Consider the following 25,687-nt stretch of genomic DNA (forward strand, 5'->3'; position numbering starts at 1 on the left):
TCATCAGCTTCATCCAGTTGCAAGACCAGTGCTGGGCTAAGAGCAGCCATATAGGGCCTGCTGGGCAATAGACCCAGGTTTCCCCAGAAGGTGCTCATTTTCTGAATTTTGTATAACAAGCCAGTCTCTTGTAACAAGGACTTAATTTACTGTCACAAAAACTCTGTCAAAGTGCTGATACTATTTGTACTATACCAATGAAGAAACTGAGGCTCCTGAAATGACCTGCCAAAGGTGTCAGTTATTATTAGGTAGGTAGCCAAACTTGTGTTCAAACACAAGACTGTCTGACCTCAAGGATGACATTTGATATCAACACCCTGGAGGACCCCATCCATGACTAGAGTGTCAGTGCTGAGGCTAAGACATCCCGGGGAAGACACTGGGCATGCCAGCTCCCCAACTTAGCCTTCCCGAACCCCTGTGAAACAGGAAATGTAGGGGCTGGACAGATGGCTCAGTGATTAAGAGCACTCACTGCTCTTCCAGAGGTCCTGAGTTCAATTCCCAGTAACCACCTGGTTGTTCACAACCATCTGTAATGGGATACAATGCCCTCTTCTGGTGTGTCTGAAGAAAGCAACAGTGTACTCACATACATGAAATAAATATCGTTTTTTGTTTTCTTTTTTTGTTTGTTTGTTTTTTGTTTTTCGAGACAGGGTTTCTCTGTGTAGCCTTGGCTGTCGTGGGACTCACTCTGTAGACCAGGCTGGCCTCGAACTCAGAAATCTGCCTGCCTCTGCCTCCCAAAGGAAATGTGTCCTATGGTTCTCAAGCACCCAGTTCTCCACAAAGCTGCACAGGCGACAGGAGTCCTTAGCCTCATGAACCCACCTTCCACCTCTCACTACCCTACCATGCTGTTCCGGTGCCTTCCAGAAAGTTGAGCCAAGTCAACTGTGACAAGAAAGAAACATGTCTGGATGCAGAAGACATGCAAAGACTTTTTTTTTTTTTTAAACTCAACAAAGGGCTTTTTATTGTTTGTAATTCACTTCCTAAGAAGTTAAGTTTTATAAACACTCTTATGGAGTTTGTTCACTTGTGCTACAATCACAACCAAAGCCAACCAAAGCTCTCAGCAACAGGCGACAGTGAGCATGCCTTCCTGGCTCCACTGGGGTCAATGAGGCCAGCCACCCAACTGACAGCTTCTCCCATGTGGGTCCCATCCACGAAGCTCCCTGACTCCTTGTTATTTACTGGTTGGTATTTAACTTGCCTCCCAGTCACTCTATAAAAGTATTCTTAGAAATAGGATTAGATGGTTTGTTTTTAAGCCCTGGGTTCCATTGGCTGCCTTAGTGCAGAGGAATTGGGTTGAAATGGGAGCCCTTTGACAGTGGGCTACCTGCCGCTCCTAGGTATAAGTTGATGTAGAAACTATATTACAGATGCATGTGCCAGTATGAGACATGCAAGTGTGCTGTATACAGCAGATGGGCACGCACACACATGTGCACATGAAGGAGCAATGTACACCCATGGGCACAGAGATACAGTGGGAACCAGTGCTCCTACCCGGCCTCTCTTTTCTAGTCCAACCTTCCTGCATTCTGAAACCCAAGTGGGCAGCCAGATCTCTTCCGGGAGGCTTTCAGAGAGGGCTACCTGAGTCCTGCTCATCTCCCTTTGGGGACCAATCCCTATGAGCATTATCCGTAAACATTAGAATAGCCAGATGACCACAGAATCCAGAGAGCTGACATCTGTTCTGGAAGGGCATTGTCCATGGGTGTCCCAATTGTGTGCAGCTCTGACCTGTGTGGCTGACTGTATGATGCCCTATACTGAAGCAACTGGCCGAAGGGCCACCTGCCTCCCAACCGGGCAGTTTATCCTTCATCATAGGCATGTGGTGAGTAAGCCAGCGTCGGCTCAGAGCCTGGATCCCAGTTACTTCCACATCTGCGGGGCCACAGTTCTGAGAGTCGTGACCCTCCTTGTCACTGCTGGTATTCTGTACCCTTCATTCCGGAGATCCATAAGACAGGAAGGGAGGCTGGCAGGCAAAGTACACTGCTCCAGGCTCTGGCCTATGCTCTGAGCTGCATCCACTTCAGCCCTTTCTCCGGCAAGTGCAGAGTATAAAACACAGTCTATGAATGTCAAGTCCAGATGACTGCCAAACAGTGTGCCAGGGACTACCTGAAGCCGGAGGAAGATGCTCCCCACGACAGCTGCTCCCATCCCAGCCCTCAGGTAAAAGACAATGAAAGAGGAATCTGGATTCTCCAAGGTGAGTCTGCTCCCAGGCACGTGCCATTATCCGTAGCATCCACGCTAGAGATCTGAGTACACCAGCACTCAGCACCTTCCACACAGAGGTGAGGCAATCGCCCTCCTTGTGTACACCAGCTGGGCGGGCCACCAATCCCTATGGGCATTCCCTAAGAAGCAGCCCACCAGGTCTCTACCTGCCATTTTGATCTCTTGCCTTCTCCCCTGGGCCTCACCAACCAGTCAGGTAGGGTTTCTAATATTCCCTGCAAGATGATTCAGAACAGAGAGGACCAACTGGGACCCCCAAGCCCCAGATGACACACATTCCAATCCTGTCCCTGGATGTGCCTGTGCGCAGGTCATGCAGCACAATGGGTGAGGGGGGCCAGGAGAGGGGCTGCGGTCCCCAGCCTCCTGCCTGCAGGGGCGACTATTGCATGAGGGCGGTGGGCCTCTGGAGGTGCGGAATGAGCATGCTGCCGACGGCCCTGGGCACATGCAGGGACTCAGGATGCAGCCTCATCCTCCTGGACTCCGGGAAGCTCTGGGCTTTTGCACCCTTCTCCACATCCTTCTTTCCTGTTAGGAAACACCAGGGGCAGGGAGATCCCAGGAGTCAGAGTGGTGTATACAGGGGATTCTCACATACATTCACATATGGTTGACCATCCTACAGCCTTTCAGATCCCCAATCCACACTAGCTTCCCTAGGATCTGTCCCATCTTCGCAGTCCTTCTTGCTACTTCCCCTGGACCCAGCCTCAACCCACAACCCTTCGGTGGCCTCTCAGGAATCTCTGACCATCTGATCCGAAAGACTTTCTGGTATCCCAGGAATACTGGCCAGGTCAAAGGTCTTCCATATTGACCCCAGTGGGTAGAAGGCTTTCGTTGTGTATTTTCTTTAACTTCCTCACAGGGCCGAGTTACCATCAGTCTTGGAATTCCACCATTCAACAGATCCCTGAATTTGATTACCCATCGCCGATCTCAACCTTTGTTTTAAAAATATCCAATCAAAGGATCAATTGAACTGGACTAATAATATCATAAAATGTTACAAATGGAGTCTACCAAGGGTCCCAAGGCCCTCGATGAGGTTAAAGTGTACTGGATCCTTGTTTTTGTTCAGTTTCAGGGAACAAACTGGGACTGTTCTTAACTAGAGGCCACTTCATTTTACCACCAGGGGGCTCCAGGACACAAGCACTGAGCTGGAGTGGTCCCGTTTCCTGCACAGCCATGATGTCAGACTGTTGTCCCTACATAATCATCAACAGCATCCTTTTCACTCTCAGATCCATCCTAGTTCATTTATCAAATCCTCCATGATCCACTGCAGCACCAGGGCCCAGATACCAATTACCTCAGAGAGGAAGGAGGAAACGTGCAGACATCCCCCAGGTCTACCTCACTGCGTGGCCACTCCTTGCAAGGGCAAGCCTGCACTACGTCCATGCTCACCTCCCTGGGAAAGTGCCTTTACCACAGGGCAAGCCAAATGATCAGCCCTTCTCCCTGAGCTCTCTCACAGCCAGAGAGGTACCCATCTGCAGTAGGATCATGATATTCTGGTTCACAACACCTCATAGTTCTCAGATGGAACACATCTCAGTTCACAGTTCCCTCTGAAGGTCTGTACACAAACTCTAACTGGAAGGTGAATTTTACTGCAGCAGAAAAAAACTGGAAGCCAGAATCAATGTTCAGAGAACTTCTAAGTGGTGAACTCATACATGTGGTTCAAAGTAGGGACCCCTTAGCAAATGGGTTCCTGTCCTCCAGCCTTGTCACCTATCTAGCTGGTCCACATGGACTTGACCGATGAACAAAGTGCTGGCGATGGATAACATGAGGCACCCAGGAGGGCATCACATGCCCAGCTTGGGGCCAGGGTAAGTGGTCAGAAGGGCCCATTTCTCCATAGACACCAGCCTTCAATAAAGAGCAGACTTGACTCTGTCTGTAGATTTTAACTGCCAAGGGCTAAGGGAAGCGCACGTTAGAAGCCAGAGAGTTGGGCTGGACCCAGCAGGAGAGCATGACCAAAGCAGGCTTCCAGAAAGAAAATATGTCCCTGGGAGGGCTGTGTTAAGTCTTCATCTCTTACAGTGTGTGCATAGAGGACATTGGGCCTAGACAAGGGTGCAAATGGGGCCCTGCTCTGAAACTTGGATATGTCCCTAGGCTCTGGCGACAGCTCCAGACTAATATAAGTTGGAGACCTATCTCAGTGCCACGCCTCAGCCCACAGGCCTCAGCCCACTGTACTTACATCAGTAAGCTTCCTGGTGCAGACATGGATCTTTCTTCCCTGCGTGCTTGGGGCTCGAATGGGTTTCCAAAGGAACGCTTTCTCAGCATAGACTTGACCAGGATCTGGGGAGGAGAGGTCAATGTGGGGAATAGGCCTGGCCAGCCAGTCCCAGTCTAAGCAGGTAAATTCATGGGGTAGGGTGTGGTCTAACTGACAGGTGGAGGTCTTGAGCCAAGTCTCCAGGCTTTTCACTGTCACTAGATACCAGCGTGGTGCCTCAGGTAGAGCAGCAGTTCACAGAATGTAGGCAAGAAAGGAACTGCTTCTTCCTGCCATGGCCCTCCCCAAACCTCAGGTCTCTCCATCGGGCTGAATAAGGTGACCTTATTCCAAAAGTCCATAGACTCCAATGGAGCGGGGACTTCCATGGCCCCTGAACTGTGGCTGACTGACCTGATGCCCCACTGTTCCTTCAAATGCCAAGAACAGAGCAAGTCCCAAGCAGTGGCCACACCCTTCTTAGACGAGAGAGTCCCATCATCCCTCACCCTCTTACCACAGTGGTCCAGCTGGGGATGAGCCTGACTGAGTTCTTCACCTCTTCCTCGGTCACCTCCACCACACTGCAGTGCTCCTCCTCTGAAGGGAGGGGCTCCTCTCCATGCTTGGTCACCCAAGGGTGTAACTGTAGAGCCCAGAAGATAGAGAAGGGCCAGGGTCATCAACAAGGGTCATAACCTAGGGAAGGGTTAGACATCAACCAGCTAAGGTCCCCAAGCATCCCTAGCATTGACCTCGAAGGAGTCCTCAACCCAGAAATGCCAAACCCAACCTCCTCCCCCAAACACACACATCCCAGGGTAGGTCCGTCTTGAAGGGAACACAGACCTTGGCCCTGGACAAGGCCTCTCATCTCCCACCTTGATATCTGACACCCCAATTCTTGTCTCAGGATTCTTGTCTAGCATCCTCAAGATCAGGTCTTTGAGGTCCTCGCTGACCTCTGGCCTAGGCAGAGAAAAGGAAAGGGACCAGGATGCCACCATGAACGAGGGAGGGTCCTTTCCTCACTTTCCTGGGACCAAGAATAATCCCAATCACACTCCTCAGATGGAAGGACAGAAGGCCTCCCATCTGCTCTGGCCCCTCCCGAGGATCAGTTTCCCCTTTCTAACTCTGAAGGCTGAGATGGGACCCTCACAGGGCAAACGCTCTACTAAAGTTCAGGAGTAGGGGGCGGGGCCTCCATGATCCGCCCCCCTCCATGGACAACTCACTCCTCAGGGAACACCACGGCCTCATTCTTGATCTTACGGTGCAGGGTCAGGATGTAGTCATCAATGAACGGGCACTGTGGGAAGAAGAGACAGACAGGATGTAGGCCTTGATCCACACTGTAGGGGGCCAGGGGTGCGAGGCAGTTTATGCCCCACCCCCAACCCAGCAGATGGGAAAGGCCCCATCTAACTTGTTCAGGGCACACAGCAAGGGCTCAGCAAATGTAACTGAGCAGATGAGTCACTGCAGAACTATGCTGGCTGCACCTGCCACCAGCAATAAAGCTGCCTGCAGCAGGGCCTGCCTCTCTCAGGCCCTGGCGTCTGGGGACATGTTCACTGAGATACCGCCTGCCTCCTTAAGTGCGGTCACCAGAGCCAAAGCACCTGTGGGATCTTGATCATGTCAGGGTTAGAGGTCGGCAAGACCCAACGCTGTGAAGAAATGATTGCATGGATGAAAGAATGAATGACATCGGAGAGGACGGGGCTCACTCTGAAGGAGAGGAGGCAATACCACTATCACCTCCTCTTGGATATGTGCTGTCCCGGGACAACAAATCAATCCCTCCCAGAGAGGAGCAAGAGAAACAAAAGGCCTCTCTTCCCTCAGACTTCTTGGCCCAGGTGGGCTTTTCAAAAGCCGTTCTGTCTAGGGACACGAAAAAGGTTCTGCATCTGTTGCCCACTCCTGGCTCCTTGAATCCAGTTACACAGTTTTGCAGGGTCCCCAGGACTCACCTTCCCATAGACAAAGCAATATAGCGTGACCCCAGTGGCCCATACATCCAAGGCCTAGAAAGAAACAAGCTGTGTCAGTAAGTATGACCACCCCCACTCCTACCTCACCCATCTTTATTAGGCTGTGGAAGAGCCCTCCAGGGACCCTCCTTCCCCAGGCAGGTGTCAATCAACAAACGCTCCCTGAGGCTTGACCTATGCGCTGGGCCCTGCGCTAGGCACAGGGGAGATGCCAAGGATGACCAGAATAGAACTGTGACATTCCTGGGATTGTGGGCTTTCTAGGGACAGGCCCAGAACAGACACTGTTTCTAACGCAGCAGGTTCCAAGCCTCCTTTCATCCATGAGGTCATCTGCTGCCTCCATGACACAGATGGACTTCCAAAATAGCAGTATGTGTTGAACTCATGCTCAATAAGTAGCTCTGGGTTCAAGAGAGCCTCGCTTCAGTTACTGTGCAACTGCTTCCAATGCCAGAGACAACCCCTGTCCCTCCTATCCCCATGCTCTCCTACAGCTCCTCTCAGGCCCGGGTGGGGCTCTCCACAGGATGCTCATGTGTGCAACCCCTGACACAGATCACCACCACCACCACCACCACCATCATCATCCATCCCATCCACCCATCCATCCATCCATCCATCCATCTATTCATCCATCGTTCCAGGGAACACAAGGCAAGTGCAAACTGGTGTGTCCTGAGACATCAGTCTGCTTTCCAATCATTAAAGTCAGAATGACAAAGAGAGGGCATGAAGCTGGAGGCCGGGGAGAACACAGGATAATGTGTTTATAACCAACACTTGGGCCGTAGCTACTGGAGAATCACTAGTTTCAGGGTCATTCTCAGCTACAGAGCAAGTTCTAGAGCAGCATGGGATATGTGATGCCCTGTGCTCACCCCTCACCCCAGAAAAAGGGTGGAGGGAGAGATGCCTCCAGATCAGAGGACTCTAAGGAAATATGACAGGTGACCCTGATGGATCTCCAGGATTACAAAAGAAAGAAAAGCAGAAAGAAGAAGAAAACAGGCAAGCTGAGAACATGAATACTATTTCATAACAACTTACATGTGTGCAACACACTATAGAGCAGTCCCATCAGTGACAAGTTCCTGACCTTGGTCACTAGCCTGAGATTATATAAGAGGATACCCTTGCTCTTAGGAAAGTCACTAAAGCACATAGTGATAAGCAGACATATTGTCTCAAAATAAGCTTCTGAACGATTCAGAAAAATGTAATAGGAATATTCGGAAACACAAAGACAATGAAAGAGCGAATGTGGCAAAGCTGATGAGTGAGGGCAAAGGGCTAGAGAGATGGTTCAGTGCCTAAGAGCATTGGCTGCTCTTCCAGAGGACGTGGGTTTGGTTCCCAGGACCCACATGGTGGCTCACAGCACCCTGTAATTTCAATTCCAGGGAACTCAACACCCTTTCTGGCCTTTACTGATACGAGGCATACAGCTGATCCAGTGACATCCATGCTAACCAAACACCAACAGCATAAAATAACACACTGTTTTTAAAGTCACACAGGATTCCTTTATACTCTTATTATAACTTTTCAGTAAATTTAGAATTATAGCAAAAATTTAAAAACTCCCTTTTGATTTTTGTTTTATGAACCCCAGCACATACATGCTAATCCAGTGGCCTACCATTGAGCTATTTGCCCAGCCTCAAATAAAAGAGTTGAAAAAACTAATTTATGCCCTTGGCTTCTGCTTGAACTCTAAGCCCCACACTGCCCAGTTACCTCATCCCCTTCCCGGGACAGCAGGCAGCATGCATCGGTGCTGCAGTAAGCTCCAGGCAGGGAGGGCAGGCATCCACACTGCTGCAGTACCCTTAGGAAACCTGCCTGTCACCTCAGCAAAGCAGAGGCACTCAGTCCCCTAAACCAGGCAGGCACCTCTGGAAAACCGTGAGACCAAGAATCAATCTCAACCTCTCTCTCTCTCTCTCTCTCTCTCTCTCTCTCTCTCTCTCTCTCTCTCTCTCTCTCTCTCCCCCCCCCCCATCCCCCCGTGTTGTAAGTAAGCTTACAGTTTGGTGTTGGGCTGCATTCATAATCACCTTGGGGCACATAAAAAATTTAAACCCCAACCAACCCTATGCCTCTCAATCCTCTTGCACATTCCTAGATTCTGCATCCAGCTCATGGCCCAGTCTAGACCCTGCCATATCCAGGACCCAAGGAAACCTCCACCCTCCTCTGACCATGACTCTCAGCCCTCATCACCCAACGGAATGATATGAATGGGATTGTTTCAGTTCTGCCTGTACCACACGGCCCAGCACAGAGCCCCACACAGAACAAGCAGCAGTAAGAGATATAAGTGATACTGTAGCCATTCACTAGGAAATCAGAGGAGCCCCACATGGGCTATATGTTGGTCTCCAGGAAAAAGGCAGGCATGCCACTATTAGATGCAAGAAGTCTGGAGCTCTCAGCTTGCAAAGCACTCCCCCTCCCCGCCCTCACCTCTCCTCCCCCCTGCAAGCTGTTCTGCCCCTACACCCAAATCCCAACCTAGCCCAGGCCCTAGGAATCACCTTCCCACTGAAGCTCTGGCCGGAATCAGAAATGGCCTCCGGGGCCATGAATGCTGGGGTCCCTGCCGTACTGGATAGCTGAGCATCATTCCCCTCAAACTGGTTGCTGACACCAAAGTCGGCGATCTTCACATGCCCGTCGTCCCCAAGGAGTAGGTTAGATGGCTTGATGTCCCTGTGGACAATCTTCTGGCAGTGCACTGCAGAGAGAAACAGGTGATATGCAAGCTTGGAGGATCACTCCTCCTGCTTTCACCCAGCCTAGGAAGCAAGCGGTTGCTTCCCAGCCTATGTCCACTCGTGTTATGAGAGAACCTCACGAGATGACACTGGGGCCACCTGCTCCATAATGCAATTGAAGACACTGAGGGGAATCTTGGGAGTCATTGGACTCCAAGTCCAGTGCTCTTTCCTCAACAAACAGGACATTTCCTGCTGAGGAGGGAAGTCACAGGAAGATATTGGGGAGGAGAATTTCTCCATAGGCCCTTCCCACATCAGCACCATCTGCAGGCCCAAACTGTATCGAAGCCTATCCCAAGGTCCCAGGACTGATGCTTGGCCTGTGGGGGGATATATTGTACTACAGACACAACAGTACTGCCTCAGCCCTAGGGATCTGAATAACAGGGTTTCAGAGAAGGAAGCACCAGGCCTCAGCACCACAAGGATGAAGATGGTTGGGGTGAAGGTCAGACCGCCAGCAGAATAAAGCCAGTCAGAAACAGTACAGAACACTTGGAGCCTGCCCTGTCTCCAGGGTCTAGCCCTATCAGAAAAGGACACTAAACGGACATCCCCATCAGAGCAGGAAAGGCCCAAATGATACCCATGTGGCCATGGAATACAGTCTAACTCTTTTCTCAACTCTAGGCTTGCCCCTGAACTCAGGTCCTGTACATGTATAGATGTCCAACAGGTAACTGTATCGATATGCATCTCGGTATCGGAACTTGACTTCTGTCTACAACCCCCATCACCAGCCAAAAAGAAAACCCCCACTCTAGCCAGGCAGACTGATACATGCCTGTAATCTCAGTTGAGTCAGGAGGACTGCACGTTGTAGACCATCCTGGGCTATACAGCAATACCCTTTCTCAGACGAGAAAAGGAAAAACAGAAACTCCACAGTTTTCCCTACTGTTCTCTGACCCTACAGACCTGTTTCAAAAAATTCTCAAAACCACCTCAGCTCCTCCTCCTCTGCTCCCCCTCCCCCTCCTCTCAACCTCGGAGCAAGCAGCCAACCGAAGCTAAGGTGAAGACAGTCCAGGCTGGGTATAGTGGTACACAGTGCCTGTCATCCATAATATGAGACTGAAACCAGCCTGGGCTACATAGTAACACCTGAGGTTAAAAGAAAAAAAAAATGCCTCTGTGTGTGTTGCATCTCAGTGTCTATCTTAATACACCTGCCTCCATTATCTGGGCCTTTCTGACCAGTCCCAGCTGGTCCCGCCATGAGACCAGAACCACAAGTCTTTGGGGCACAGATGCCTCCTTCATCTATTCTGCAGCTTTGGGTGCCAACCCTTACCCCAGAAATGCCCTTCATCAGGATCATCTGGGCCCTGAAGAGATTGTAAACTAGAGTCCAAGATTAGCATGCATCTGAAGTGGGGTTAGGAGATGGCAGACGGGTCCTCGGCAGAGGAGAAGGACCCACAAAAGGAAGGGGATACAGCCAAACCCTGGAAGGGCTGTAACTGCCCACTGCTTACTAGACCAACAGACCAAGAAGAAAACGCTCCCATTCTTCATACACTATGGACTCTCACTGGAGTCTACGTATTAAACACTTGTCTATGTGCCTCAGATTCTCTACATGTACAAAGAGAGCGCTAACCTGGAGACACTAGAGGGGCTCAGTAGCAGAAAGATTCCCCGTGTCAATGTGGGCTACACCTTTGCTAGGGAGCGAGAATTCACTCACAACAGGTCCAGATAAGATGTTGGAAAGATAGGCAGCACCCCATTTCCCAACTCAGGCCAGAGCCCTATGTTTCTGAAGGCCCTCCTCTCCCCAGACCAGTTAGTCTCCCCAGGCCAGCCACCCTACCTCCTTCCCATCCTATTGCTACTGCTCTAATCCCAACCAACCTCACCATCTGTCACTTGAGCTGTGGAAATAGCCTGCCCCTGGCCAGCTGGCTGCCTCTCACACCCCATCCAGCCACCACACAGCTGCCAGGCAGCGCTTTCTAAGAAGCAAATCCCATCAGGCTTCCTCTGCTCAGAGCCCTCATAATACTGACAGGATTCGGTCATAAAGTCTTCCTCAGAGATATTTCCAGCACCATTGCTCATTAGCCACCACTTTACACCACTTGAATGCACCATCCAGACGGAACAGCCCCCCTTCTCTCTTGCCTCTGCCTGACAGGCTCTCCTACCATCAACCCTCATAGCTGGCCAGTGAACCCTACTCTTTAGGACCTGATCTCAGCCTCTTCCAGAAAGCCTGTCACGGCCCATGTGCTTCCACAGCCCTGGCAGGCATCACTTACCACACAGAGCTCCCTCAGTCCTGGACCATCATCTGTGCCCCACGTAGGTGCACGTAAGTGAGTGAAGTGAATGGATAAAATAAATGAATAAGTGAATGTACTTCCTGGCACAGAACCTATGCGCCCCTGAGCTCTTGCCTTAGAGGTCCTTACAGCTAAGCTTACCCCGCCATCGACACAGGCATTATGCCAGGACACACTCTTTCCCCAAGCAGCTGGATACAAATCGCTTCCAGCCCACATCTCCTGATGTTCTGCAGCGAGGAGAAGCTTGGATAGAACCCAGCAGAAAAGACCGGGACAGAAAATCCACGCAGAGCCACACAGTGGTGAATGCAATGCACAGCGAATAATCTAGCGCATGCCCAGTGAAGTCCACTAGGTCCTCCACCCACACCTCCCCGCCCCTTTCTCCACTAAAGCTGATTGGTAGACCAGCGCTGACTGGCAGAAGGGCTCAATGGCTGTTTAGCGTAGGCACAGCCGGCTCCCGTGTCCTCTAGATCCAGTCCCTGTGGACAGGCGGTCTCACTCACAGTACTCGAGGCCCAGGATGATGTCCCGAAGGTAGAGGCGAGCTTGCTCCTCTGGGAAGGGCTTGTCGCAGGGCACTTCCATGACTGGCCTGTGAGGGAGGAGGGAGGAGGTTCAGTGGAATCAGGAGTACTTCTGTAAAGCTGCACGGATTGGGGAACAGGAAGGAGTTCTCCTGATATCCTGGTGCTCATGGGTTCATAGAAATCAAGATACTAGCTTCTCCCGATACTAGCTTCTCCCATACGCCAAAAAAAGTTCTGACCCATCTATCCCTTTTTAATCATAATTTCAAGGCAAATGTATCTTTCTTTCCACTGGCTTACAGTTCTTGTAAGATTTAAGTATAATCAAATAATTACAAAGGTGCCATTTAAGGTGGCTCTAAAACTGTGGACCCAGACTCAAGAGTCAGAAAATCAATCAAGTGGGTCTTCCCCACCCCCACCCCTGTCTAATGAAATACAATGTTTCAGAATGTATAACATGTGATGAAGATAGGTATAGATAGTGTTCCAGATTATCAGTTACAGACATGGGCAACAATGTAAACTTCCACTTTTTAAACTAGTGTGGAGGAGCACACTTTTAACCCCAGTATTCAGGAGGCAGGGTCAGGAGAATCTCTGTGGCTTTAAGGCCAGCCTAGTTTACACAGTAAGTTCTCAACAGCCAGAGCTACATAGTGAGACCCTGTCTCAAAACAAAACAAAAAATAAAAGACAGCCTGGTATTACAGTAAGTGCCTGTAACCCCAGCACTTCAGAGGCAGACACAGGAGACTCACCATGAGTTCAAATTCTGTCAATTCAACATAGTGAGGTCCTGTCTCCAAAAAAGCAACCATATATCTGTGGTGGTGGTGGTGGTGGTGGTGGTAGTGGTGGTAATGGTGGTAGTGGTGGTGGTGGTGGTGAAACAGGGTCTGACGTAGCCCAGGCTGGCCTGAAATTCACTATGTAACTAGTGATGGCCTTGAACTTCTGAAGTTCTACTCTTCTTGGCTCCACCTCCTGATTGCAGGTATTAGCTGCCCTCCTTGGTTTTATGCCATGCTAGGGACTGAGCCCTCGAGGTGGTACAGCCTAAGTAAGCACTCTACCAGCTCAGCTACAGGCTCGGTTCCTAAAAACTTCTTATTTTAAACGCAGGTTTAAAAAAAACATTAGTTTTTCAGGAAAGAAGCGGCAGAGTTCATAAGCTTTCTCTGAGGCTTGGCAGGGAGGGGTTCAGGTCCACCCAGCCCTGTACTCACCAGACCATGTCAGCTGCTCTGCAAATATTCTCATACATCAAACAGGGCAGGCAGACAGAGCTAAAACACCCCAACAACGTGCTGTGTAACCTTGGGCAGGATAAGTACCTTCTCTGATCCTTGGCTTTCTCTCTGCCTCTCTCATGAGTCGGTAGTAAAGCTCAAAGAACCCTTGGTGACTTAAGTGCAAGTATGAGTTTTGCATGAAAACATCCCTCCTCCTGCTTCCATCCAAGTATCTTCCTAGTTTGTCAAGGTCTGGATCAAAGCCCATCCCTCTCCCAGCCTGCTCCCCAGCCTCCACAATCCTCACCGGCCTTCATTTGAATGGTCCCAGGTTTCTTATTTACCCCGAGAGCTGGTGTACAGCTCTGCAGGGAGACCAAGGGAGGGTAGGAGACCTGGATTAGAAATGACCTTTCTGAATGGGACGGGAACTCACCCCTTTCTCAGGAGGTCGAACACTGAAAGAAAAGAGAGAAGAAAGGTGTCGTAAGGCTGTGGGTGGCCAGTGCCAAGGTTCCCCACTTGGGCCTGCCTGACCGGATCCTCGGGTGCAGAGACTTTCGGCATGGACCCCTTGCCAGGGAGGAAGCTTGAGAAGGGGCAGACGTTCCTGAAGCTCCCTAAAGGGCCAATAACACCCCTGACCAATGCCTTGCCTCTTGATACCGAAAGATAGCTCTCCTGCCCCGCCCCTTTTTTGTGATGGAGCAGAAACCCAGGGTCTTCTTGAAAGTCCTGGGCAGTCCCTAGAGCTTCACCTCCAACCTTCCTATCCCATTTCTCCAAAATATCCTCCCAAAAAAGCCCAATGATCAATCAGAATAAAGAACTTAAATAATAACATCCATATTAATAAGGATAATTACAAATATGCACATTTCCTGACATCAACCCTACGGAGATACATACCACTCTTACCTCATTTTATTATTTTATTATTATAACTATTATTTTTGAAGGGATGGGTATTGAGCCCAGTTCCCCAAGCATGCTGAGCAAGTGCTCTACTGCTGAGTTACACTCCCAACCCTATTATCCCATTTTATAGGTAAGAAAACTGAGGCTGGATCCCCAGATTCACTGACTTAACCAGCTTCTTGTACCTACTGAGTGCAGAACCATACTGACCCGGACTGGTCGGGGGCAGGGAGTGGGGCCAAGAAATAGTCACAAAATGTGATTAATAGGTCTCACTCTGCAGTGCTGTACAAGAGAATCCAGGGTTTGAGAGAACAAGAGGTCATGGCTCCCTGAACATTCTGTGTGTCCCTGGGGAGCCCTCACTGGGACCAGCCCTAGGTAAGCTGCTGTGGTATGAGCTGGGTCACTCACCCAAATAGAGGTTATCTTCAGCGGGATCATCCAGGACCTGGTCAGAGGGAGCAGACATGGGCATAGGACTTGAGGAATGGAGTTGGGGAACCCAGACCCCTCCTGTGCCCTGCAGTTACCATGGACACAGAGCAGGAACTGTACAAGCACCAACAGAGGGGCCTCAGTATTACTGACCTCGCCATCAGCCCTCCATATGACAACCCCTGCCCCTGGGGAAGGGATTTGCAGTGACCTCCAGGGCTACCCATCACCCAGAGCAAGAACACCCTGGACCAGCCTGGACTGCCTCAATACCTCCACCGTCCCATCCAAAAATGTTCTGCCCCCCCAGTGCCTCATCCACTTGCTTCCTAGACCCTGGTAGGCTGAGCACACCCGACCCACCCCACCCAAGCTCCAGTACCCTCCCTACCCCTCCTACCTCGATCAATTTGACTACATTCACGTGGTCCAGCTTCTTTAGAATGGCAATCTCCTGATACACACGCTCCAGGGGCAGCAGCTGTTTGGCTGGCCCTCCCTGGGTAGCTTGGGACCCTCTGGGGGGAGGACGGCCTGTGGCCAAAAAGCGAGTCAAGGCGCTGGTCCTGAAGGAAGACCCTCACGAAGCTGAGATCTCATTCTAGTTCACCAAGCCTAGTCCATCCCCAGGCCTTTGCTCTCATTTCCTACCCTCTACCCTGACTCCTAAACGAAAGTAGTCAGGGACCATTCCCTCCTCTGCCCCCTGGCCTAGGAGCTCCCAAGGTCAAGGCATACATACGAGGAAAGCCATACTGCTTCAGTAACTTCTTTTTGGAAAGAACTTTCATTGCCTGTGGAGAAGGGGACAGAAATATCACATGTGTGCAGTCACCAGGGGCTAGGAAAGGCTGGTCACATGGGGACTGTGGTCCAGATGAGCACACAGGCAGCTACCACTGGCCCTGAGCATGTGTCCAGGTATATGTCTGCTAGGCCATAGCCCAGTCTCGGCCTTCCTCCTGTTCTCTCTTCAGAGGAAGCCAGGCTTTGCTTACATACCCCAAGAAACCGGAAGTTCATTCCCACAGCACACCTCAGGAACAGGAGCCTCCCGCTAAGAGGTAGCCCTGGCCCCTTCCCCCAGCAATTCTTCCTACTCTCAGGCTTGTGGGGCCTGACCTGAGCAACACCCGTTCCCAGGCCCAGACTCACATAGTGTCTGTCTTCACTTTCGTTGTAGGCCAGCCTCACCACACCATAGGCACCCTGCAGAGAGAGCCATCGTCAGCCCCTCAAGACACAGCCACACTCTCAACAGCTCTCGGTCCCAGCCTCTGCACCCCAACCGCACTCTATCTCCTACCACCTGGTTCTGGGACTTACATTTCCAAAAGATGAGGAGGGGACTCCTGTGCCCTGGGAACCACCCACTCCTGCCTCACAGCTCCACGCAGCCTCTTGTCTTCCCTAGTCTCCATTAAGAGCCCCAGGAGTCAGGAGTCAGAAGTTATCTCTGCCCTCCTCTGATAATCTCCCAGTCAGGCTGGGTGTTCCTGGCTCTGTTCCCCAGATCCATCAGAGGAAAGGCGGATGCTCAGAGAGGACTCCGCAGCACCATCCCCACCCGCATCCCACCCTGGTCCTACCTTGCCAATCTCACTCTGCAGCTTGTACTGGTTCAGTTGCACACAGTCCTGTGGGAGAGCAGAGCACCAAGGACAGCTCATTCATATGCCGGATATGCTCATTCTTATGCCGGATATGCTCATTCTTATGCCGGATATGCTCATTCATATGCCGGATATGCTCATTCATATGCCGGATATGCTCATTCTTATGCCGGATATGCTCATTCTTATGCCGGATATGCTCATTCATATGCCGGATATGCTCATTCATATGCCGGATATGCTCATTCATATGCCGGATATGCTCATTCATATGCCGGATATGCTCATTCTTATGCCGGATATGCTCATTCTTATGCCGGATATGCTCCCATCTTGTTCAGGGCCCAGCCTCTACTTCCCAGACCCTAAAGCTCTTACCAGCCTTTCAACTTTGGATGGGAAAGATCTGAAGGTAGCAATTGCCACCATGAGAGGAGACGAGAAGCCTTGGGTGATATGTGAAGATAGGATGGGTGAAACCCTGGCTATGCTCTGCTCCCATCAGAACCCAAGTTCACATTCAGATTCAAGCCCATGAAAGACCAGGAAGCACACTGCAGTTTCTAAGTCAGAGCAGTCTCTCAGAGGCATGATTACGGCTCAAGCTTGGAATGGTTTAGGGGTAGAGACATACATGATCTGTTTTCAAAGTTCTAAGAAGGCTTCTTAAGGACAAGAGAGGGCCCTACGCCTGAGCTGAGGGTGAGAAGAAGATAAGAGGTAGCCCTCAATTCAGATTGCCCTTCCCTGGGTTGGAAGAAGTCCTGCTGTTAGGCAGTGATCGTCTCAGTGAGCTCTAAAGGCATGCAAACCAAAGAAAGCTAAGTATATGGTACATATAGTGGGTGGAAACCCAGGCTTCCCTGACAGGTCCATGAACAACTTCTAAGTCCACCTCACCAACCTCCGTGTCTGAGATGGCCACACGGTGGGACTCGATGGTGGGTCTCCGCCAGGACCGAGGAGAGATGTGACTGGCAGGTCCTGTAGAGTAAGGCCCAACCTGAGCCCCCAGACAGCTTCCAGCTGGTCGTTCCTGCAGGGAAAACTTTCTAGCTGAGAGGCTGGGACGCACTGGAGTGGGTCTTGAAGCACTGCCAGGGATCACAGAGGCAGCTCTGGCCCGGGGTGGAGGGTCCACACCATTCCTGGCAGGCTCTGGGCCCTCATCTGCCTCTTCCAAGTGGGCCACATTGATGGCCGCCACCCGATCCACCAGCTCTGAACGAGGGTCTTGGCAGCAGACGGCTGGGCCACTCTCCATCACTCCAGTCAGCAGACAGTCTGTAGAACCTTGTTGGGAACCTGAGAGAGGAGAGAGTGTCACTCCTGGCCAGGCAAGTGGAGTGGGTCTAGATCCTTCTCCGTCTATAGCCACAGTGCTATAGACCTACCTCCTGGCTATCCCCAGTAGTTCACCTAGCTCGGATGCATGCCCTCAGTGTCCTGCCCATAAAACAGGAATAGTCACAGAACTGATTCTGCAGTGAGTACAGACAGATGTGGGGAAGGCCTGGAAGCCAAGTCACACTAAGGCACAGAGTCCCAGGTCAATCCAGTCCCAACTACACAGTCTGCCCAGTGGCTCAGCAGTCGACACCCTTGCTGACAGAGCATTCCAGTACAGCCCCATTGAAGCAGACGGGGCACTAGGGTTGCAGACCCAGACACCTCCTCCAGGAATGTCTCCTGGTTATCCCAGACCTTCACTGCAGTCCCTCTCGACATTTTAAAGAACATTTCCTGAGGTCTCTGGCTTCCATCGACTCCTCTCACTATTTTCAAGACCCCAAGATAAATCTAGTCATTTACCTCTCTGCCGAGGTGCAGGGGAGAGGCCGGGGACTGGCTTCATACATTCCTCCCATCTACTGCTTCCTGGGTCCCCAAGCTACTCAAAAACCCTAACAGTAGCCCGGGTTTGAGCCTCAATCCCCAGACTCAGACCCACCTGCACCTCAGCCATCACTCTTAGCTATACACAGGCCCTAGCCAGGCCCCACTTACTCTCAGACCAGAACAACTATCTCCACCACAGCCCACATGCTGGCTCCACCCCCACCCCAAGCTCCCTCCTTACTGGGCCTCATTCTGCATCTTCTAAGAAAAGGAAGTAAGTGGACTCCTGAACCCCTGCCCTTCCGGTCTGTTGGTGACTTCCTCTATCCTGACTGGAACTCAAAAACCACAGGTCCCACGGGTACCATGCTCACTCTACCTTTGGCTCTCCATCCTTTGCTGTGAATGACATGACGGAAACAGCGGGCAGGGCAGCTGGAATGCCCTAGCCACTGGTAGGAAGCTACCTCTGCTGACAACCTACCATAGATAGCTTGGGGGCAAGCCAGACTCCCCTCTGTACTGTAGATGCTATGCCTACCTAGCTGCCCTGACTACCGTCAGGCTTGGAGGTAGATTGTAATAGGGCAAAAATCAGAGCCTCTCTGCCTGGCTCCCCTGCTGTCCCAATAGAGCTGCCAGCCCAGGGGAGGGTACACTAGGGGAGGGGTCACTTTGGGGTCTGCCACACAAGACACTAGTGCAGCCTCTATATTCCTCCTGGTTTGTTTTTTTTTTTCCAGCTTTCCCATGTGACCAAATGTTACACTCACATGTGCCGAGTGCTAGGAGCCAGGAGGCAGCAGAGCTTCTGCTAGAGAGAAGAAAGGAGACTTGTGTGGCTGGAGCTCTGAGGGGCCTCCCTGGAAGAGGTGAGGAGGGTAAGGAGAGCCTCCCCAAACATGACTCCTTCCCCCCTCCTTCCATTCCCCATAGGGTAGGCCTCCCCACCAGGTCCTAAGCCCCGAGATTAGTTCTTCAGTCTGCTTTGTCTCCGTAAGATCACTTGTGCCTGGCACGTAAGAGCTCGATAAATATTTGCTGAATACAAGTGGTCACCATAGTGATCTCTGCAGCCCTGGTCCCATTACTTGGATGGGAAAGCACTCTCAGTGAGGGAAACCCAACTAGCTTCAGGCTGAAGACCACATCAGGACTGAGGACAGAGTCAGAAGTGAGCTTCCAGCATAGTGAAGCCCCAGGCTGGTCTGGCCCATAACTTTTGCATATAATTTCCCTACAGCTACAACCTCTAAAAGGACATCTTTCTTTAGCTCCCTTTCCCCCTTTCCTTAGACACATGAACTGAGGAGAATGTGGGGAGCGGGAGGAGGGTACAGATGGGTCTGGGGTCACACAGCAAGTAGGTGCAGAAGCCTTCCTATTCTAGTTTAAAGACTATTATCTGGCTTGGCACCCAGGCTGGGATACCCAGGCTGCCTACTTCCTGGCTGTTAGGGAGGGGAGGGCAGATAACTTTGGATATTCCTCATTGGTGAAATGAGCCACGAAGCAGGCCTTGCACCGATGTGATGTGGCTGTGAGGTGTAAAGAAGCTAATGCTGTTAGGGACGCGGAACAGCAGTTGCTACTAACAAGCTCCAAAGAACTGAGTAGTGACTGCATGGGATGAGCTGGGGCCCAGATGGATGCGAGGGTGGTTGTGGGAGGAGGTTGTGAGAGCTGACGTCAGGCTCTCCATCCATCCCTCCCTCTCGCCTGGATCAAATTCAGGTGACTAAGCCGGGCTTGGCTGGAGAGAGGCAGCAAGGGAGGCCGAAAGTTTCTGCCCAGTGTCTTGGAAACAGGGCCTTGTGCCTGGCCTGCGGCTGTGCTGTGTGCATGGGGGCCGGTGTCTGACCAAGGAAGAATATACTGGAGGCTGGAAACTGGTCTGCCTGTGCTGTGGACCTGCACCTAGGAACACAACTGTGCAGACAAACAGCTCTCATTCTCCCCTCCCCTTTTACCAGCTGATCATGTGCATTTCTATCCCTTAGGCCTGTACATAGATGTAGCTAGGGCCAGGGGAGCCAGACTCCAGAGGTTAACTCCACAGGGTTATCTGTTCCACCAGCCTGAAACTGGTGGTGGTTTGTAAGGCTGGCCTGTGGGTCCACTCCTCCTTAACAGCTCACCCAATGGCTCTTCTCAAGGCCCTACCCAAACTTAAGTCTTGAGAATGCTTTGTAGAAGGCGATTTAGCAGGTAAATAGGGGTCAACTGGATAAACAGAAAGATGGACAGACAGGCTGAGATGCAGCCCCAGTTCCAGGGCACAGCAAAGATTCTTGTGGGCAAGGGATTCCTCCACTGGCCAAGAGGACAGCCCCAGTCACAGGTCCTCCCTCTACGCAAAGTTCAAATCCTGTTCTCCCAGATAGGAGTTGTGCTGCCTGGGTTAGGGCACTAAAGATACATACATACATACACACATGCATAACACACACACACATACACACACACACGGTTTTTTAAGACAGGCTTCCTATGTAGTCCTGGACTATCCTGGAACTCACTCTGTAGACCAGGCTGGCCAGTTCTGCCTGCACCTGCCTCCTGAGTTCTAGGACTAAAGGCGTGAACCACCATGCTGGACTAGGACACTAAGCTTGTTGAGACATCAGTTTTCTCACAGGTGAATCAGACAGATGGCTACTGTCCAGCCTTCTCTGTGAACCCTAGAAGGAAGTGGATGAAGCCATGGACGTAGAAGCAGCCTGTGCCTGAGTAATAGAGTAATATGTCGCTGGGATGTGTGTGCATTAAGAAGCAGCTCTGAGTGAGCCCCACTCTACCGAACACAACCCACTTTAGGTGCTTGGCTCCAGACTAGCTTGACTCAGGCTTCTCCTTCAAGCGGCACCCCACCCTCCAAGTGTCTGCCACTCCCGAGTACACCAACCAACCCTTGGCTTCAGAAGTCCACTCCATCTGACCTCTTTCTGAGGACATGACCCATCCAGCTAAGTCTTTTAACACAGGCCAGAAGAAGACAGCGCAAGAAGACCCTGCAGTCACCCACACTGGTTCAAGCAGCCCTACCTACAGTAACTTCAGGGACCAGTGACTTCAGAGCTTGGCTAGAATGTTCCAGAGTCAGGCTGAGGCAGGGACCGATAGCCATCCAGGCAGAGGAGGAACAGCCCTGATCAGCAAAGGAATGGTCAGGGGGAAATGCAAGGAGGCAGTGGCCGGGTGGGCTGTACATCAAAGCAGTCCTGACATCTCTGGGCCACTTCACTGTAGCCTGCTTATGCTTCTGGCTAGGGTCTAATGGTTCAGGCAGTGGTGCCCTCTGCAGCTCTCCCCACCCCTGCCTAGGATGACTCAGTCCCCTTAAGGGAGACCCAGGAGTCTGGTGCCAAGTCATGCTCAAGGATGCCTGCTGTGAGGATGGCCCTCCCACTACCTCCGGGGATCCCCAAACACCCAGGTAGGCTCCTGCCTCCCTCACTGCCGCTATGCTCAAAGCATCCTTCAGTCCACCTGTGGAAACTGACATCTGTGGGCCTCTTGTTTTACACCAGCTCTGAGCCTCCACCCTCTTTCCAGAGATTCCCCCCTCCCTGTTTCTGGGCAGCTCAGGGACCTATCCAACTCATCACCATCCCCGTTCTGTTACTCATCCACTGTTCCCATCACAGAGATGGGAACTCCATTTCCCCATTTTCATTGGGCCTGGGCCAGAAAAGCAAGAGCCAAAGGGACTGTCCCCCCCTTCACCGCCCACCCCTCCACCTCCTGCAGTACTCTGGCTGCATCCCACTACTTCAAGCTTTGCAAACGACAGGCTCTGTGTCACAAGGCCTTTGCACGAGCTGCTCTTTCTGCCAGGAACACACCTCCCTTGGCTTCACTGCCTGAAGACCAGTTCAGACATCACCTCCTTTGAGAAGAAGCCTCTTTGATGCCCCCACACACACACACACTGGCTGGCTGAGCTCACTAAGTTAAGCACCTTAAACAGCACAGATCTGGGGATAAAATCACCAAGTTCTGACCTCCACTGTTCTCTCACTACTTCCGGAGGTCTCCCTACCCCAGATTAATATCTCACCCCTCCCTCCACACCAGTTGCTAACAGGAGGATTTCTAATATGCAAAAATATGTTCGGAGTTTGCCTCTAGTGTGGATCTCGGGAGTAGATAGACACACTGACTCCTGGTATGCAAATCCAGAGTCATGCATCCCTGCTACAATGATTCACTGGGTATCGGCTATATAGGAACTAGGAGGTAAACCGGTAGACCCCCAAAGACAAAGTCCCCACTCTCACCATTTGCTTTCCAGTAGAGTCATGAAGCAACAAATAAGAATGCTAGCAATAAGTACATGATAGGTGCTGTGGGATGCCCTGGGAAGACAGCTACTGCAACAAGACAGGGCAGGAGCAAGATGCTAGGGACACAATTGATGTAGCGCAGAGAGGGTTTGTACACAATGCAAGCTCTAAGCAGCTTTGGAAGGAGAAAGGCGGTACACAGTGTAGACACTTGGAGAACAGCATCTGGAGCCAGAGGGACTGGCCCATAGGTGCAAGTGCCATGTGGTGGGACAGTGCTTGCTCTGTATGAAGACCAGCATGACAGATGTGGCTGCAGTGGAAAGTTCCTTAGTAGAGGTGTGCATCAGGAGAGAAGCTAAGGTTCACTTACATTGGCCTCGGGGGTGTTTTCCTGGTGGAGGCGACATTGTGACCACTAAGCAGGATTCCCAAAGGAGAAATGGGAGTTCACCCTGTGCCTAAAAGAGATCCCTTCCCAACGTGATAGCAATAGAGTGCTTCCCAACAGGCTTGATTTAGGGTTTGTGGACAGAAACCAGAGGCCTCCAACACCAAAGGAGTCTTAAGCAGGGAAGCAATTCACTTGGATAAGGTTTAAAATATGCCCCAGTCCTGGTTTGAAGACTGAGTGTGGGGGACCAAGGAGCAGGTAGTAGGGTCTAAAACAGTCTGACCCGCAGTGTATGTTGGATGGAAGAGGTAGAGATGCGCAGAAGACCCAGCCTCTTCCTTTTCTCTGGGATTTTCAAGGACACAGCTGTGCGCTTCTCTCACACCCTGAACCTGGCCAAGACAAAGAGAGGAGCACACTGGGACACTGTCCTGGGACCCAAGGCATGTGACAGCTAGCTCTGCTCACTCTGTAACAACCTCAAGACAGACACACACCCCTTCCCTGACAGATGTAATCCTTGTCCTCGTGACCGGTGCTCACACACCACTCTATCCTGAAACGCACCCCCCCCCCCCACGTACACAGGCACACTCTTGTGTCCACGTGACGCACGCACACCCGCCTCCAAACACCACACACAGCTCCCCGCGCACGTGTGCACCCTCGGAGCACCAATCCTGTACCCACCAGACCCAGAAACCACAGCGCCGCCTCCGCCACCCTCACTCAGTCAGGGGACGACTGCGCAGCGTCTGAAGTCGCTCGCCGCATCAGTCCCATTCATCACCCCGCCCCCAGCTCTCCACGGAAGACTCACGGGAGGGCTGTGGGAGAAGCGCTCTGCCGAGATCCACACGTGGGTGCACCCGTCCAGGCCCACTCCGAATAGACACGGCCTCCACCCAGAGCCGGGCCCAAGGCACCGCGCGCGCGGGGCTTCTATGCAGTCCCGCAGACAGCAGCTGCGGAAGAAACGCAGGTGGTCGGGCACCCGCATAGCTGGCTTAGACAGATGCGGGCTCAGGAACCACCCCGAGGACCTAGCCCTGCAGACACAGCGGGAATCTCTGCACACCAGATTCCGGCTGCCCACGTAGACCCGGCCATGTAGACCACCCCTCTACAGCTCGTTGGCTGCACAGGGCGGCTCAGCCGTCCGCACCCCAGTTCCCAACTCCAAGTCCCGGCTGCTGACCCCTACCTAGGCACCTGGCGACAGTCTCTGCGGTGGACACCAAGCTCGCTCCCGCTGTGCGCGCCCCGCCCTGCCCGCCTTGCCGGGCTAGGATCGCCCGGCTCAACCCGCCGGCGCCGCAGCTCCAGGCTGCGCTCGCTCCCCCCGCCCGCCGCCGCGCCGGCCCACGATCATTGGCTGTGCCGCGCAGCGCCCCGCAGAGATGTCCAATCAGAGTCCGGTCCTCCCGCCCAGGGGTAGAGGGGGCGGGTCTCGACGGGATCCGGAGGAGGTGGCTCGGGAGGGGCCCTGCGGATGGGCCCCGACGCGTCACGCCCCCGGCGCCCGCAGACAAGCAGGCTAGGGGAATCCGACGTCCCTCAGGCCACGTCGTGGGCCCCTCAGCCTGGCCTGAAGCGAACGATGCTTTTCTCGAGTCCTCAATCCGGTGTCCTAGTCTCTAGAGGCAAGAGCATCCCTCCTTCGGGATGAGGCCCGGTGCGTACCAAGGAGAGGCTAGGTAGAGGCCCTGGGAAAAGGGCCTGGAGTTGAGTGTTCTCCTGGGGTTGGGGGAGGGAAGGAGGAGGGAGATTCGTCAGAGTGCTGGGGTGGGGCGGCACTCAGGTTTGGAGAGGAGCAGGAGGTGACCGGCTGGGCTGAGGGAATGAAAAAGAGCCCTCCAGAACCAAGTGGCCTTGACTGTGGTTATGCCTAGGGACTTCGGCCCTCACAGGCTCCTGGTTCAATCCTGCTATTATTAGTCTATTGGAGATGCCCCACATCACTGCTTGCCTCAAACTCAGACCCATGTTGCTATCTCCAACCTGGTCTCACCTGTGTCTCTGTCTCAAACAGGAGTTAGAAACCAGGAGTTAGAAACCAGGAGTTACCTGTGTAGCAGGTTTTCTGACCCAACCGGGTGTAGCACAAGGATCTGCCATGTTGCCTCTTACGATCCCTAAAGTCTCAGTCTCTCTCTCTCTCTCTCTCTCTCTCTCTCTCTCTCTCTCTCTCCCACCATCTGCCCCTCCCTGAACTCGACCACCACAGTCATGCAGTCATGCCTCCACTTGATTAGTGCAGCAGCCCCACCACTCACCCCAATCCAGTATCACTTCCCATTAACCTTTCTGGGACAACCAGGACAGGCACTAGGAACACCAGAGAGCTGCCTCTTAGGATCTTCCACTGCTTCCCACTAGGTCCCCTCAAGCCCTCCACAACTCACCCCTCACCACTTGCCTGCCTAAACCCCACTTGTCTTTTGGGACTTAGTTCAATGCCTCTGCTGCTAGGAAGCATGAACCCATGACCTTCTGGATACCTGGAACGCCCAGCAGCCCTTTCTCAGTGCTTCCCAGATCTCAGTGCCTCTTCACCTGAGTCCTGCCTGGACTAAGAACTCTTGAGAGCAAGGGTCGTGATGAATTCGCCCAGCACAGCCTGACCTCCTGATGCATGCCCAGCATGTATTTGTTGAAATGAATAATTGGGTCCAGTAACTGGAGGATTGGATCTATAGGGCCGGAGTTCAGGAAAGAGCTGGGCTACAGAGACTCCCCCCCCCCACACACACACACACACCTCCAGTTTTGAAGATTGAATCCAGGGCTTCTTGCATTCTAAGCAAGGATGCTACCACTGAGCTATACCCCAAT

General features: G+C 52.2%; 1 protein-coding gene across 3 annotated transcripts; it reads right to left on the reverse strand.

The window, feature by feature from the left end:
• Window positions 1-873: 873 nt before the first annotated feature.
• On the reverse strand, window positions 874-24,189 carry Camkk1 (calcium/calmodulin dependent protein kinase kinase 1). 3 transcript variants are annotated; one of them, XM_085829831.1, is made up of 17 exons: window positions 23,673-23,813; window positions 18,946-19,035; window positions 17,238-17,638; window positions 16,310-16,357; window positions 15,876-15,929; window positions 15,463-15,514; window positions 15,121-15,254; window positions 14,697-14,733; window positions 13,801-13,822; window positions 12,106-12,194; window positions 9,063-9,262; window positions 6,502-6,555; window positions 5,761-5,834; window positions 5,404-5,491; window positions 5,040-5,168; window positions 4,502-4,605; window positions 874-2,805 (listed from the first exon to the last, which is right to left on the reverse strand). In XM_085829831.1, exons 3-17 carry the CDS (start codon window positions 17,595-17,597, stop codon window positions 2,733-2,735), a joined length of 1,518 nt encoding a protein of 505 aa, XP_085685957.1. In that variant the 5' UTR covers window positions 17,598-17,638; window positions 18,946-19,035; window positions 23,673-23,813; the 3' UTR covers window positions 874-2,732. The 3 variants fall into 3 exon arrangements, with proteins under 3 accessions (XP_085685957.1, XP_029339094.1, XP_021032305.1); XM_029483234.2 differs by lacking the exon at window positions 18,946-19,035 and adding an exon at window positions 24,057-24,159 and having other exon boundaries at window positions 875-2,805; window positions 23,673-23,817; XM_021176646.3 differs by lacking the exons at window positions 18,946-19,035; window positions 23,673-23,813 and adding an exon at window positions 24,057-24,189 and having other exon boundaries at window positions 875-2,805.
• Window positions 24,190-25,687: the final 1,498 nt, after the last annotated feature.

The sequence above is a fragment of the Mus caroli genome, unplaced genomic scaffold (genome assembly GCF_978045245.1).
Source record: "Mus caroli unplaced genomic scaffold, Mus_caroli_1 scaffold_13, whole genome shotgun sequence".
Taxonomy (NCBI): domain Eukaryota; kingdom Metazoa; phylum Chordata; class Mammalia; order Rodentia; family Muridae; genus Mus; species Mus caroli.